Source organism: Ooceraea biroi, chromosome 1 (genome assembly GCF_003672135.1).
Source record: "Ooceraea biroi isolate clonal line C1 chromosome 1, Obir_v5.4, whole genome shotgun sequence".
Taxonomy (NCBI): Eukaryota; Metazoa; Arthropoda; class Insecta; order Hymenoptera; family Formicidae; genus Ooceraea; species Ooceraea biroi.
The window spans coordinates 14,967,520-14,983,889 of NC_039506.1; the positions used below are offsets into that span (position 1 = coordinate 14,967,520).

Below are 16,370 nucleotides of genomic sequence, written 5' to 3' on the forward strand. Positions count from 1 at the left end.
TTACGCGAACAAACTGATTGTAGGTTAATCCTAAACATCCGGATTACGAAGTAACGCGATATGTTTTAATAAATTGACCGCACGTGAAAAAAAAAACAAAACAGGAAATTAGTTAAAGCAGAATTCGCGATTTCAAACTTCCACCAAATATTTTCCATTAGCAAGCATCTCTTTCTATTTGCCCCCTTTCTCTCTTTCTCCTTGAGATGCCTAAAATAGAATAAAATCGAAATTTATCGATTTCCTAATTTTTACTAAAGAGGCCATAGTCGATCGATTGGAGGGTGGATTGTATCTACGTCTGCCCTCTACGAGGGAAGCTTGCAAGCTGGAAGCATCGTCACACCCCCGATAATACGCGCGAACGATATTTCCGTCTCTAGAAGGGATCACATCAACCCTATCGTTTGTTGGTGCATAAAAATATCAGTTAATCAGTTAATGCTGCAGTAGAAAATAAATGCGGCTATTATTATTATTTGCAAATGTTATATTAGAAATCTTCGTTGTAAATTTTATATTCTCAAGAAGGTAACTAACATTTTTATGAATATGAAACTACTTTATGTATGTTCTTACTTATTATGTAATATCTATGAATGGAATGTTTACTTACGTTTTTATCAGATTTTGAATTTGAATTTTATTCCTTATTAATTTATTGTAACATGAAAGGTACGCGTTAAACGAGTCATTATACTTCTATTGTACCTCATGTAACTCTAATAAATATGTAAATCTACAAACATGTTTTTCATCTACTGTACTAATAATATATTTCAGTTATACATAAATTATGGAAAGAGAGAAGAAACTAAAACAATAGGTTTTTATTCCACAATTTCCAGAGATGTAATTGAATAATGAAATTAAATCCAATTTTAAGGAAAACTAAGAGAAATGTGGAAAACAAAATGGGAACGGCCTTGCATAATATATTTTTATTCATACGCAATCTTCTCTCAATTCAGTGTGTAATTTGACAAGTTTGCACTATTGTTTAACGCCAGGTTCGATGAAAGAAAGAGGAAAGAAAAGGAGCAGTTTAAAGTATATAATACATACGTAACAATTCGCACGAACGATTATCACGATTGTCTAACATTTATTGCCCAATTACACGATAAGGTACATCGTATTTACACGGGGAGGGAAGTTACTGTGTGACCACAAATGCAAAAACTAATGTAATTTACAGCTTAGCGTATATACATGTCCCTGAGGCTCATTCTACAATATCGTACACACACTATTACTCGTATTATACAATATCGATAGCACTACGCGTCAAATAAATGCAGCGCTGTATTATAATTTACCGGTTGTCGCGCGTCTACATGTATATGTACAGAGCACATTTCGGAATCATCACAAACGCATGCAAGCAGCATCGCGAAACTGATGGATCCATTTGGAAAATTCGCGCCGTGCACGCAATTTGCAATCGACTGGCGAAACATGATTGATCGATAACGAATTCGTTAGGCAAATGAAATGAACGCCCGCACCGACTCGCCAAATCGCCGGCGTGACGATTGAAACTGATGCGCATTCGGTATTTTGTAAGCGATCTCGATATTTGTAATACGTGGCAGTCTACAGATTCATTTTCATCTACATTTAAAACGCGTCTAGATTACAAAACCAGCGTGGTGTCTCTCGCGCAAAAAGAACAATTCAAAACGCGTACAAATTGAAAGTGTTTAATTGTAATCTGAGTTTTCTCGAGAACTCTACATCTCGCAATTTTATACAATGTATCAATGAAGAGTATTCGTATTAAAACTTAGTTACTTATTATAATTAATTGCTCGAAGTAGCATCGTATAAATCGCCGAATATAACGCATGGAAACTTGGAGCAACTTGATTCGTCTGTAGAAATCCGTAATTTTTTTTAATAGTTTGTGGTCTACAATCCAGGAAACACTACATTATGATATTAACCACCGTTCGTCGATGTACGTACCACCAATTATTTATCTAGAACGCTAATTCGCTAAATTCTGGCGTACGGATAAGGAGTTCGCAAAATTATCGGCAATGCTTTCTACACAGAGACCCGCACGTCTCATTTATGTACAATAACAATATGTAATGTATCTATTAGAACCGCTATGGTCTCGATGTGTTCGAATTAAAAATGTTCTATCGATCATTCCGTAAATGACGAAGAGAGAGGTTTTCTGAAAATTATTGTCGTTCTGTAAACACATAAACATAAACGCAATTAATGAAGATTCAGATGTGCGAATTCGGAAAAACAAATTCGTGCAGTCAAAGAGAGAGAAAGAGAGAATATACAACTTTTTGGCTATAATGTCTGATGCTTTTTGAAATTGAACAATTTTCAGAAAGACGAAGGTTCTCTTATGACTTCATATACATACTTATACTTTTCATATTTCGCTCAGTTGTGTAAAGATTGCAAAGTCAGACGCGATGACCGTAAATCCATCTGTTATTGGACAGTCTCTTATTACTTAAATAATAAGAGATAATAGAAACCACGAAAATAAATTTTGTGCAGCGAAATGTAATTATCGTTTCTCTGGTAATCGATATATTGAATTCATAACGCTGCTCAACTGTTTTATGAAGTGTTATTAGATCATTTGCACTCTCGAACGTAATAAATAAAGACTGTTCAGATTTGTAGGGTTGAGAAGGAAATGGAAAATAAAGTCTTCTTTACAGCCGCCATATAGAACATTGGCGAATAGCCACTTATAATGTAACATCGTAAATCCATCTTACAATCCTCTCTCAGTCCGAAAGTTATTGCGACACGCTTAAGCGAGATGAATCCCTTCTCGAGAGTCTTCCGACGGGATATGTTCTTTTGTTTTAGCGGTGTAATTTATACGTTCGAGAAATTAGATGTGGAAAGCCAGTGAATAATGGATGATCTTTTATACACGCTGCAATGATTATTTAAAAAAATCTAATTATAGTTCTTCTCGTTTTCCTTCCTTTCTCTTTTATGCATAGACATTGTTAGCAAATTACGCTCTGTTAACATTTTGAAATGCAGAACTAGTAATAATGACGTATTATTATACCCTCACATCTATTAACATTTATATGTATGTAGGAAAAATCATAAATTAATTTAAAAAATCATAATAGACGTATTTTATGTTTCGTCAAATATAAAAGTAAAAAACGTGCTTGCGTAAAGCTTTTAGACGAATCGAAATGCAATTTTTACGCTACCGTCGACAGTTCATTTTAACAATTTATTACAAACGCGCAGTCACGAATAATGGGTGTCCCCTTTTGTTCAGATCCGCGGATTTTCCTTCTCCGGCGTTGAGCGACGGCGGGGTCAACAAAGTTACTTTGCTCGGAGTGGAGCACGGTAAAAGCCACGCTTCGCCGGTGCCACCCCCGATGCGAAGGGGTTAGCAGATCAGTAGCTTTCTGCGTCTCCAAAGGAGGAAGGAAACCTTCTCCCGTCAGCTCACGTTCGGCTTATGACGCGTTAATTACTTGCTTCTCGCAAAGTAACCCAGTCGTTTCCAGCTCCATCAGCCGGGCTCGATCTCTCGGTGTAAAAACAAGTCCTCGCGCGCCACTGTCAGCTCCATGAAAATTTCATGTATAATACAATGGGAAGAAAACGCTTTCATGGGGGAGTAACGACCCATGGGGTCTTTATCGGCGCCGTTCGCCACGCGCGACGTCCAGTCTCTCGCATCCGGAAACACACTTCTACATTAAGCGTTTCTCTTCCCTCAGCGTGGGTTTCGCGTGTAGACGCGCGCGGAAGGCGATGTCTACGTGGATAAGCCGACGGCCAGGATTACGGCGGTTATCCCGAGATTCGTGAACAGATGACGATGAAGGGCCGACGAGGCTGTCGCCGACTGAAACTCGATCAGCTCGTCGCCGCTATCGCCGCCCTTCAGCAGCGGGTCGTCTTTCATACCGGCAGCCTTCTTCTCGTAGTTGCGATCTGTCTTCTTCTTCGAATCCCGTCGCACACCGGACTTGCGCGTCGTTGGTTGGTCGTCCAACTCTAAAACATCATAAAATTAATATAATTATAATTTAATTTGAAATTATTCGCAATTAATGTCACTCAAAGTGTATGCTTGGATTTTTAATATTAAATACAAATATCAAGTGAAATTGTCGCACAGCGACGCAAAGAGTCGCGGTTTCCGCTCGCGTGACGTAAAGCTTGACGATGGCGAATGGTTGAGGTACGTTAGTTAATCGCCGAGATTGCTGATGAACGCGAGCGTCCAGATTCGGACCGATCATCGGAACGGAAGCGGAATCGAACGTCCATCACACGTGGCGCGCGCGAGCGCGCGCCTACACGGCGAGGAAAGCCGCTTTGTGTCGGGATCGTATTTGAAACAAAAAACGCGCGCGCGTAAATGGCGAATCGAGTATAACGGGGGACAGAACCGTCTGCCGTCCGCGAGTAATAACCGGAAAAATAATCGGCTGGCCCGGTCGGAGCTTTCCGCGGCGATGCTCCACCGCTCTTGACGTATTGGAATGTCGTTCGTCCGCGCACCGTCCCCGCAAAACCTGGCGAGGGCTCTTGTCACTTGCACGCTCCGTCGAAACGTCGAATTCCCGGAGAGTTCCGGAGCGATATTAATTCTCTTGCGCGTGCACTGGCATCGCCGCATATCCCGAGACGGCAACTACACTTTTTCTAATTAATCCGCGAGAATGACAGCGCGCCCCGACCACAGACGGCATGCCGAAGTGACAACCGGGAGACAATCGGGATTGCACAAAGTCGATTGAATCGTCGATGCACCACTCACAAGAGTCCTTTCGATGGGTTTGAGTTATCGTATTCTGTAACGAGTTATGCGGTCGTTCCGTCGTGAGGATTTTGCATTCCTCGCGAGAGATGTTGAAATGCAGAAGCGAGTGTATTCGTTCAGTAAGAATACGTTGAATAAATCATGCAAGTCGATCGAATTGAATTAATGAAATTAAAACGACGGAAAATTAAAGCAAGGAGCATTAATTTTTTCACTGAGTTTGCAAACTGTATTTTTGATAGTAAAGAAGTTCTTGAAAAATAAAGAAGGAATGTTCTCGCAGAGGAAAGAAATAAAGGACATTTATTCGCATGATAATTTATTTTGTTAATAGCATAATGGCACGTAATTATGCGTAATTATTTCCGTGGTTAGTTCCATAAATTTTATTTCCAGTAATTCCTCTTGTTTAACTCTCTTCAAATTCCTGACACATTTCCGGGCGTGAAAGTTATCCCTGAAATTCGGACTAAGCACCGTTGAAACAGTAATCAACTTTCATTCGATGTGCAAGGAGCTTATGCAACGTTGATTTCAATTCGCAAACGACAATCGTGTTTACTTGCGCGGGGGCCAATGCGTTCGTGTTTACTCCCGCGCGGTTCTGTTTGCAAATCTCGGAAAGCATATTCGCCGCGCATTCGGAAGTCCAGGCGTGATATGAACGCGCGCGCGCATGCTCTCGGCCGATCTCCTCTGACAGTTTGATGTAACGTAACGTAATTTAATAAATGCATTAATTAATACGGCCAAGCGCCGCGTTCCGGTCGAATATCGGAATCGCGGTCATCCCGGCAGTGTGTGGCCCGCGCGCAGTTACCGGGAATCCGCTGAAACAGTTATTGTCGGGAATGCCTTAAATTACGAGTTTACATTTATTAGCATGCCGTTATATCATTTTCTTTGATGCTCGCCATGCCTGCGGTAATGAATATTGCGCGACTGCGGTTCAAGGTGCTCCATCCCTCTCCCTGCCTCTCTCTCTTCCTCTGTCTCGAGGGCTCTTCCACTTCACTGCAATTAGCCGGTAATGTGTTCCATCGTAAGACCCGCAGTTCTGTTCGCTTCACTACCGGTGATGCCTGCCATTCCACGGTAACACGTTTAATAGTGTCTGAGGGTGAGCAATGATCAAGCATGCAGGGTGAAACTTAAAGCTTGCCTGCTGTTCATCTTTTGCAAAAAATCACAAGCAACGTAGAAGAGAATTACGGGTAACCCGATGTTAATAATTTCGTCCGCATCATCAACCCCGCGGCAGCAGATACGGTAAAACGCGAAGGGACGCGGTTATCGTTTCCGAGCTAAACTGTGAAGAAAACAGCTTGACACCATACTTTCACGCATATTAATCGTACTAATTTCAGTATATCTTGAATTAATACTAGGTAATTAAACGTTTTTGTTGAAGACAATTAGTTTCAGTATAATTTAAGAAGGTCGATTAGATAACAATAGAGTAGCAAGTACCTACATTATAAAGTGTCATGTCAAGTGCTCTCCATTATTTCGAAAATTTTATTTCAAAATATCGCCGTTGCGAAATCAGATTTCCGGAGCCAATCGCCCGACTCCTCCTTGAAGAAAACGCCTTGTTCGTAGCGGCAAAGCGGCAAAGCAAGCGAGTGAAGCAAGAGTGAACTAACGACCACCACGGCTTCCACGGTGCATTTATCGGTCACATCTATACGCGCGCGCGTTCTCTCTCTCTCTCTCTCTCTCTCTCTCTCTCTCTCTCTCTCTCCCTCATCCGGCGATATAATGCAATTTGAATATAGGCCATCATGCACAGACTTGCATGCCGTGCGTGCACGTCATTGTACAGACTCGGAACGACCGGCGCGATGCCGCCAAGTTTCCCTACGTAGTCTCAGCCTTTACTCTTAAAGCATCCCCTAATTCTAACACTCCGCCTCCGCATCCATACGACGTTTCGCTCATCCACGTCCGTCGACGTAATTTGTCCTTTCTCGCCGCTTCTCATCGCCTTCTCTCTCTGCTTTCCGGTGAGATTCCCATGGAAGTTAACCGACTTCGACGGGGCATGTAATCCGCGGCTCGTTCGCCTTCCGGTCGCCCTCCGACCCCCAGCGCGGTAATTATTACTAATATCGTTTAAGCGTGTACACCGCGACGGTGCCCGGGGAAAAAAAGCTCGCCGATTACGGGTCGTCGACGTGCGGGTCGATCGGCATTTGAACGGAATGTCGCACGCGCGCGCGAGCTTCTGACCCGTTGGATTAAACTAACGGGCTAATTACTGGAGAGGTGATTCGCGAGAATGGAAATTCGTGACGATGAGGTAAAGGTATGCAGGCTGATTCTCTTACTCTGCCCCGTCGTCGCGGCGACCGCAGCGTTTTATTTGCAATTGCCGGTAATTAAGTGCCTCGCGCGGCCGCGGCTACCTCTCTTTCGTCCCTGCTACCTGACTCGCCCTCATTCACCCTTTATCCAATCATCATGAACGGCGATTTTCGTTAAAGCCATCATCTCTCCTTCCTCTCTCCGGTTCCCTTTGAACGAACCGCTTCACGTCCTTCTTCTCTGCTCACCTCTCCGATACCTATCCTCGACGCCCTCCCGCCGCGCGTCCTGTCGACACTCTAATTGGAGAGGCGATCAATTAACATCAGCGAGGTCGAACGGAGTGGACGGCTCGTGCTTTACGCGTTTCGTGTGCTTGCCACTTGAATCCCTCTTCTACCCTTCCTCTTCCTCTCTCTCTCTCTCTCTCTCTTGTGCGCTCGCGCGAGGTACCCAATGAAATGTATAATGACACGGCATGAGAGACGGTTGCGTGACGGATAAAGTGACGCAAGGATGACATGACATGATGTGACGGTGATGCGAGGCGATGCCGCTTGATTTTCTCGTAGCCGGTTCCCAGGCCCTCGCAGGTGCGCCTTTGGGGGATAAAAAGATCCCTCTCGTTCGCCATCGCGCGCCAAGAAACGGCGAAGCTACTAACATCGTTAGCTTAACGAGCGGTAACATCTTTCGCATCCTGCGAGAGATCACCGCTCTTTTTATCCCATCAGCACGAGAGGGATAAGCGGGGATGCGCGTTATTGGGACGAGAGGACAGGAAAAGGGCTTGTTTGGCCTCCGAACTTCGTATGCACGGCAACGATGATGGAATCTAGCGACGGCGCCGAGGTGGAGCGAGAGACGAGGCGCATTGGTACACCGAGATTGGGGCAATTACGTCGAGGAGGAGGTGGAGGAGCAGAGAGAGAGAGGGAGGGAGGGAGAGAAAGCAGCTACATCGATCGGTGATAAACCGATAAGTTATCCGCTTAAGAATCGCGACCACGATGCCGCTTCAACTCCGGAACGAGATGTTTCGCTGCCGCGAAATATAACTGCATGCATCCCGTGTAGCACATACCATGCTGTTTTAATAACTATTTCGGATATTCCGAATATCATTCCGCCGTACTGCATACGCAGATTTTTCGCTCGTTTTCCACCGTAAAATTCGCTTCCACCGTAAAATGCGCTCGCGCATTAAGCGCATTCTGCGGCAACGAGGTCATTTCACGTATTTTCATGAGATGAATTCAACTAGAAAATCAGTCTGCGACGTGGTCGCGCAGTTTAACAAATGGGATTGCTCACAGTAATACGTACAAGTTATTTCAAATCGTTTAGAAAATTAGAAACTATTTCAATTCGTACAATTGATACAAGAATACTGTAAAAGTAAACAGTATGAGCTCTGAATTTTATAATCTAAAGTGTGACATTCATTACCCTGTTATGTGATTTACAGACGAATGTACTTATGTAAATATAGTACTCACTGTAAATTTTTATCTTGCCGTCCGTTTGGCCGAGGGAGTTGGTTGCCACGCACCGGAAGGAGTCAAAGTCCAGCGCTCGCACGGACTTTATGATTAGCCTCATCGTGACCTCGTACTTCTTCTTGGCGAAGGTGTCGACTTTATAGTTTTCGTCTGAAATTTGTAATAAATATCCGGTGTTTAAACAATAATCAATGTCACGTTGCACATAATCATCGGCGAGACGAATAATGTTAAAATATACAAGATGCCAGTTTCGGTACATTTCTGATTCGTCAATGAATCGAAGTGCGCGACGTGCCAAAGACCTTTCTCATCGCACGGCGTAATTGTACTTGTTTCTCGTTAGAAAGCTGATTCGTTTCATCGCCTCAAACGGAATAACACTGACTAGACGAGCTCCCTGGTGCAAGGCAGCCCGAGCGGAATGACAGAAAATTCCGGATCAATGCGCGCACACAGCAGTAAACTTCGTATTTATGTTCCAAGCCGCTTAAGCATTATGGAACCGCGCAAAGTAGCGAGGCTGCGTTACTCGTGTGAATGTCGGTTTCATTCTGGGGCTGCACTGCGGATGACGGCACGAATGTCGGTGTTCTCGTGTTATTAGTTTCGGGATCCATAATACCTTCGCGGCGCGGAAAAGAGTATTGCCTCGAAGGAAGTGCACACTGACGTGCACTCGCGCACCCGTTCGATGCATGTCGCTTTATCGCGTAATCGTGTCCGCACTCTTTCGCGAAAGTTTATTTGCCGCATCGCCGCTTCGGATATGAATAATACGCGCGATTTTATGGGTATTCTTTGTTCAAAGGCGCGCGAGCGTGATATACGATCGAGAAGTAAGTTTTATCGTAGGCACATCTACCAGGGATATTTCCGGTAATGAAATTGGATGCACGCGTACGTATCCCTGTGCTGAGATCGATGAAACAGGTCTGATGTAATATCGATCCGATATTTATAACGTCGTTTTGTTACTTATCTATTCATAGCGCTATTATTTGTATTCATGAAGATGATGAATTTTTGGTGTCATTTCGTTAATATATTTATTATATTTCCGATAGTATAAAATTTCCACTTTATCTCTTCTTTATGTATTTAATAATAATTTTTCCAATAAAAGTTATTTTTTATCGCGAGCTCTAAAATTAAAAATATCCTCTTCCTCGTTAACCAACGAAAATTTTAATTTATTCCCTGAGGAACTTCCATCAAAATCACAATTAGGCGCAATTACGGCAGTAGATACGAATCTCAGATCTGCATGAAGGCAATTCCGCGTGTGGTTAATTGATTCGAATGCACGTTGTAGCGTTGCAACGCTTTAAGAAAAGGATTTCAGCCCACCTCCGCGTGTATACAAGGGATGCCGTCGCGGATTAGCGACTCGACGTGCGCTGGCACGCACACATCTTGATGCCGCTCTTAATGTCGTTGCCCTTGCCCTTAACCCCCTGGCATATCACATAGGGCGCACAGTAGCAATTAGAGTGAGACAGCCGCATTAGCGTGATGTAATTAAGGCGAATCGCATTACAACTGCTCGCGCGTGTACCGTGTCGCGTCGCGCTTTTCGCCCAGCCGGCGAATAATATGCGAAAAATAACAGAGAAAACGGACTAGAAATAATGATTCCGAGTTTTGCATGAAACGAACTCCCGATTTCGGTAAAACTTTCATCTCTAAATGTTGCCCTAACGAGTGCAAATTCGCAAATTACTGCTTTATTTGCCCATGGGCAGTAAACACGGAGACGTAAAAACGTGGCTCAAATAGCAGCAAAAATGTAATTTTCTACGGACGAATATATCTAGGATGGAATCGTCGATGCGAGCAACACGGTGCTATTTTAATACGCGTCATACGAATCGATATCCTCCGTATGCGTAGTTGTTTGATTCGCCTTTGATACACTTATTCGTAAATTAATTGATTATTATTATGATAGCAATTCTGTGTATTTTCACTGATTTCCAGTGAGAATAAGACTGCGTATGAGAAAGAAAACTTAAATTTCTGCTCACCATTGGTGATGGTTTCATTCCACGATCTAATCCAGTAAGTGATAGGTGGAGGAAAGGCCTCGCTGTCGCACTCCAACGTGAGAGTTTGCCCTTCGTAAGCACCCATCAGTTGATTCTCGATTCGAACCATAGGCTTAACTATGCAAGGAGAATAAAGGGATTTCAATAAAATATGTATTAAAACATAATCATGTGATAAATACTTGCATTGTGTCATTAATAACTTAAATTTCTATTGTGAACAAAAATCTTTAAATAAAATGTGTATAGTGTTATATAAATAAAACGTTTCTGAATTGTTTCATTTTCTGAAAGAAAACAATTACGTTGTAGAGAGTTGATTAAATTTATATCAATTTTATTTTGATTTACTGGACTTTCACACGAGTATTAGAGTTGGCGAAATACGTGAATGCCAAGAGCTTTAAAGTTGTGAGAAGAAAATAAAATTTAATGAAACGTTCACTGTGCACGGTTTTCAGGCTCATCACGCGCTACGGCGTCCGACGTCCGATGCGAATCTCACGAAAACAGCTCTGCTCATTTCTAGAGCTCATTCCCTCGTAAATAGGGCCCTCTTATTCTTTAATCAATCCAGAAACGTCACTTGTCCTCGTAGTGAGAGACTCGTGACATCGCGTGGTGAAATTACGCAGCCAGCGGCGGGCAAAAGATTTAACTACGTTTTCAGGAACAATGGCCCTCGGGATCAACCATTCACCGTACCTACCATGAGAGCCGTCATTACAAGAGATCGTTCACACCAGTATTCGCGCGAATACGACAATTCAAATTATATTTTGTGGCAAGCGTGACGCGCCCGCGAGAGGAAATTTCTGTGAAAAATTAATAAAGTGCCACGAAACGGAAACTGAACGGTCGGATTCTCTATTGAATTGTGAATTCTGATTTCAACACCTAAATAGTAATGCGCGCATTATATCTTACGGCATTTCCATAATGGAAGATTAATTGACGCGTTAGTAACGATTGGACACATACTTAAAATTGCGAGATTAAATAATTCTATAATATTATTATAAATAAGTTATAAATAAATAATTCTATAATAATATTATCTTTTATTTATTTTATAGATTTATTTATTTTATAGATTTATAGAAAATGAAAACGTGTCCTCACAATATTTCTCTCAATAGAAACGGCTCGTTTACGCATTTCGCCGCCAACTTGATAGAACGGTTCCTTAACGCCGGTCGTAAAGCAGGATCTAGGATCTCCCGCGTGACAAAGTTATACGTACAATGAACAATGAGGACGATCCGCTTGCTGACAGTCGGTGGCACCCCGTTAGACGCTATGCAGAGATATGGCCCCATATGGACCCGCGTGACGCGCGTTATTTCCAGCTCCGGGCCCTCGATACTGGACACTGCAACAGTTTATATACAGATGCAGGCATACACAAATTGCGTGCGTGCGTACACATGCATGTATATACAAGCGTGGATTATACCGCACGTTGTTACGCGCGCATCGTTCATCGCTCAGCGAAGCGCGTTTGGCGATCTGGCCAATTGCATGCGTTAATGCCGCGTCGTTAATTCGTAACGGAGCGTTGCGGATCACGAGTGCCATTTTCGCGATATGCAAATTCGTTACAAAGTGGATAGTTGTTTACGGGACACCAGTTCACAGATGTAATCCGCTCTTAACAGAGAGGAAGTAAAGTCAGATTGAATCTCTTATCCCTTTTCGCGGTATGATTTCGTTTATTCCGCCCAATCAATAATTTTCACAGATATTCAGAAGTATATAAACACATTCTACGTGTGTGCGGGAGGCGTAAAGAATAGATGATACGTTTTTGTCTCATGTCTCTACATCAATTTTTCGCCGAGTTATAACGTTTTACAAATTAGAAACAATAAGTTTTGCATCACGAGCACGTGGTCGCGAGCACGTAGATTGAGCACGTGGACCAAGCATGTGCTCGACGCTCATTGGTCAACGGAGATCATAATATATGACCTCCCGCCACTAGCCTCCAGTTAGTCAATCTCTAGATTAATCATAGATCGATGTAATTATCAATATCTTTGCACAGAAAAATCGCAGCGAGATGAAACAAGTCTTGATCAAAAACTGAGAGCTTGAGATGGCCTTATTCATTTTATATAATTATTTCGCGAAATATCGTTAATTAATTAAAATAAAATTAATTTTATTAAACTAAAATTAATTTTGTTCCGGAAATCGATTGTTGGTGCTTGACAAATTCATTCCATATTCAATTTATTATATCTCAGTTTGAAAGAGATTGGAGAACATAAAAATAAAAATAACAACATAATAATATACCAAGTTGTATATTTTGTTTCAACAATGATAACGCAATTTGCATTTTCTCTTCTCATTTTCCGGACGTATTATTACCGTCTCCGACGTAAACATTACGCGTACCGCATATTGTAGCCCGCAACTATGTGTATAGAATAATTGCGTGGTAAGTATGGTGAGAACGTGAAATATGAAACATGTTTAAACTTATGTTCCACGACCTTGCGAAATATTCAAACGCGCGAATTTAGGTGGCATATATACGTGCCGAGTACCATTCCATCGAAAATACGGTAAAACGGTTAAGAGATTTTACAATTACGCCGCATTTTCACATGCAGCGGAAAAAAATAAAACCGATTCAGTACTAAACGACGTAATCACGTTTACTGTGAAAAATGTACCAAACGGAACGTAATATAAATATTTCAGTGTCCCACGAAAAGTGCACAAAGTAGTATTTATTATGTCAGTTGTAATTTCATATGTTGCAAATTAATATTTGCTCTCTCATGTTTTCCGATAATATCTGCCTCACATGTTGCAACACGGTCGACTGGCTTAATATCGTGGAACAATTGATTTCAAGTTTAATTAAAATGTACATTTTCTTAATTTCGATATTATGTAATTAATCGCGCTAATCGATTTGTATATTGAAATTGCAATTAGTTACGCGTCATGAGTACGTAACGTAGTTAAATTGACAATCTGGCACGCGCATTTATTCCGCAGAGATTGATTATCATATAATTTACAGCGGTTTCTTCACGGATGATCAGTCTGTCACGGTAAACGCAAACACGGTAAACGCAAAATGCTATCAAAGTAGCACATTCATTGAGACTACTAAAAAGAAATAATTTCATCATCAGATAGTCTTAAACGAGTTTTCAATAAAGAAATCAGTTTTCATAATCTTAAATGATAATTGAATGCCGTCGTGCATAAAATATCCAATGTTCCTTAATGATTTTGTAATAGCTATCGATTTTATCGTTGGAGAAGCATTACGTTGACCCATTTACTCAAGAGCATGAATTATTCCTCTCATCCGTGCTTAATTCGCGCCGTTTAAATATGTATAAATACTAATAAAACTTATGTGCACACAATATCTGTCTGATCCAACGATAAATTAGAGAAGGCGTTTCCATTCGCGCACCTGTTGGAGTAAAAGTCGGCGCATCAAACTTTTATCGTTCGTAGAAAGCAGAGTCTCTCGCTATGGATTATCATACAAGAATAAAAGAGCGGGACTGGTCTTTTCTCTCGTCTTTCCGATGCCATTATTGGAAGTCAAACGGAGTGCGCGGATCGAATGCGAAAATCGTGAAAGGAGCTCGCAGCAGTCCCTTCGACGGAGAATACTCTATTTTCCGGTACTTATCGGTCTAATGGAATCGTGGCTGTACGTTCCCGCAAGACGAGCGTCGAAATGAGGAGAGGAATCGGAAGACAACGGGATGCGGCGAAAATCCTTAAAACGATTCCCTGAAATCGGCCGCGAAAGATAGAAATTTCGTCCAGCGAATAAATCACCGGAAACGTGCTCGCTGCGATGTCTTACCGACCTCGCGCGAACCCGCCCATTTTCCGTCCCTTCACCGCCCCTTGACAGCACGAAACGAAAATACTCTGCGAGGGTGTTAGCTCTGCACGTTGGTTCATCGGTGTCCAAAGTGCAGAACACGGTACCGGCTTGGCGCGGAAGAGACAGGAAACATAAGGTGCAAGAGTAGAAGATCGGAAGAATGAGAGAAAAGCCGGGAAAATCGAGAAGAGAAAAGAGAAATAGAGAAATTGAAGCGGTACTTTAGCTGTACCTGCCTGATGTACAATCGAGAATGTCCCTGACACTTGCTTGCGCAATTAGTCAGCAAAGGATCTGAACGGATCTGACGCGGACGGCAGGAAAAACCGGTACGCCACTGAATAAAACTGGAAACCGAAAGCGCGTGAGTGATTGGATTGTGAGGCCGATGGATTCCTCGAAACGCTACTGTTTGCTTCGGAGAATGAACGCAATTGCTGAATTGAATTGCAAAATATCAATGTTGCCCTTACACATCGATCTAAAAAGAAATCAGAGAAGTTAAAATAACCGAATCTTGAAATCTTTTCCGATACATTGTGTGTCGCGATTGAAAGAAATCGTTGCGGTAAAAATATTTTTACGTTTCTTGTTCATTATTATTTTATATACAATTGCGAATGCAATTTTCATTCTTTCACGAGCATTCACATTTATAATAATCGTTTTATGTATTAACCGTCGTATTGCATCGAGGAAACGTCATGCATTAACAGAAAGTTTCTGTTAAGATGTCTTGCAGCAAACACCTTGTATAATGTTCCTTCCAAGAGTCAGAGAATTAAGTTATATGTTGATTAGCCTAGTTACTGTTAGACTTTATTCAAAGATGGCACACAATGACAGAAAATTGTTCGGAATTATAAACAAAATTAATTTCTCGGAGCGAATGGTTTAAATAAACGAGTTTGTATTATAAAATGCCCGGCGATTTTATTTCGATAGACATTGCGCCGCCGGCACTTTACTGATAACAGCATCAAGAAAGAAACCAGTTTGTGTAACGAATCGTTAAATTCTCTCGCCGATTGTGAGAGAAACTGGAAAGGACAATGTAAAACGGCAGGACAGTAAATTACTGTTGAATGTCATATCGTCAAAGCAACAAGGAAAATGGTCAATTGAATCAAACGCCTTATGATTACAAAAAGAGAAAATGTATGCATATACAATAAAAGCGCAAAAATTGGTGAGAGATAATGAAAAATCATCGAGCAATGGAATATTTCTCCTGCATTATCTGAATTGCGTGATACAATATTATTATTAATGACTCCATTTTCTTTTTAATTTTGATAAACTGGAAGCTACAGTTACGTAAAAAATTCGATTTATGATTATTTATTTCATGCTATTATTTACTCAGAGAGGAAGAGAGGAATTTTCGAATATATCATCATTTAAAACAGAAACGTAGAACATAAGTATTGAATGTAGACTGTGCGAAAAACGAGCGATACCCGTTAATTTTATCGATGCCCTCGCCGAATTTTATTCGGAATGTGTTGCATCGCACCGACATTTAATTATTTCGCTTCGATTCATAATTGAATCTGCTCAGCTGCAGATAAAATATATGGAATAATGAAAAATTAACGATCATTTATTTCTACGATATTTGAATTTTTGCCAAGTCAAGCGTACCTGTGCAGACCCGTATCTAATCAATTCCAATGAGCAAATTTACTCGGTCCACACGAGCGACGTCCGCGACGTTTCGTCAAATCGTCAAACGTGTTCGGTCAAACGGCGAATGCAACACAAAAGGCGTGCTCGCTCGATCGAGGGAGATTCAGCGCCGTCCATCAGAACTCATTCGATGATTCGGCCGGGCGCACAATAAACGT

At 41.7% G+C, this 16,370-nt stretch overlaps 1 protein-coding gene across 4 annotated transcripts in view; it reads right to left on the minus strand.

Moving 5' to 3' along the window:
* Positions 1 to 929: 929 nt before the first annotated feature.
* Positions 930 to 16,370, minus strand: part of LOC105281462 (lachesin) — an 83,381-nt gene continuing 67,940 nt past the window's right edge. For 3 of the 4 annotated variants that reach the window (XM_026968247.1, XM_026968244.1, XM_026968243.1), the window contains 4 exons: positions 11,893 to 12,021; positions 10,629 to 10,766; positions 8,599 to 8,751; positions 930 to 4,020 (listed from right to left, as the gene is read on the minus strand). In XM_026968247.1, the coding sequence (XP_026824048.1) occupies positions 3,779 to 4,020; positions 8,599 to 8,751; positions 10,629 to 10,766; positions 11,893 to 12,021 (662 nt within the window). In that variant the 3' untranslated portion in view covers positions 930 to 3,778. The remainder of the gene's footprint in view (positions 4,021 to 8,598; positions 8,752 to 10,628; positions 10,767 to 11,892; positions 12,022 to 16,370) is intronic. The other variant, XM_011342713.3, reaches the window with a different exon arrangement.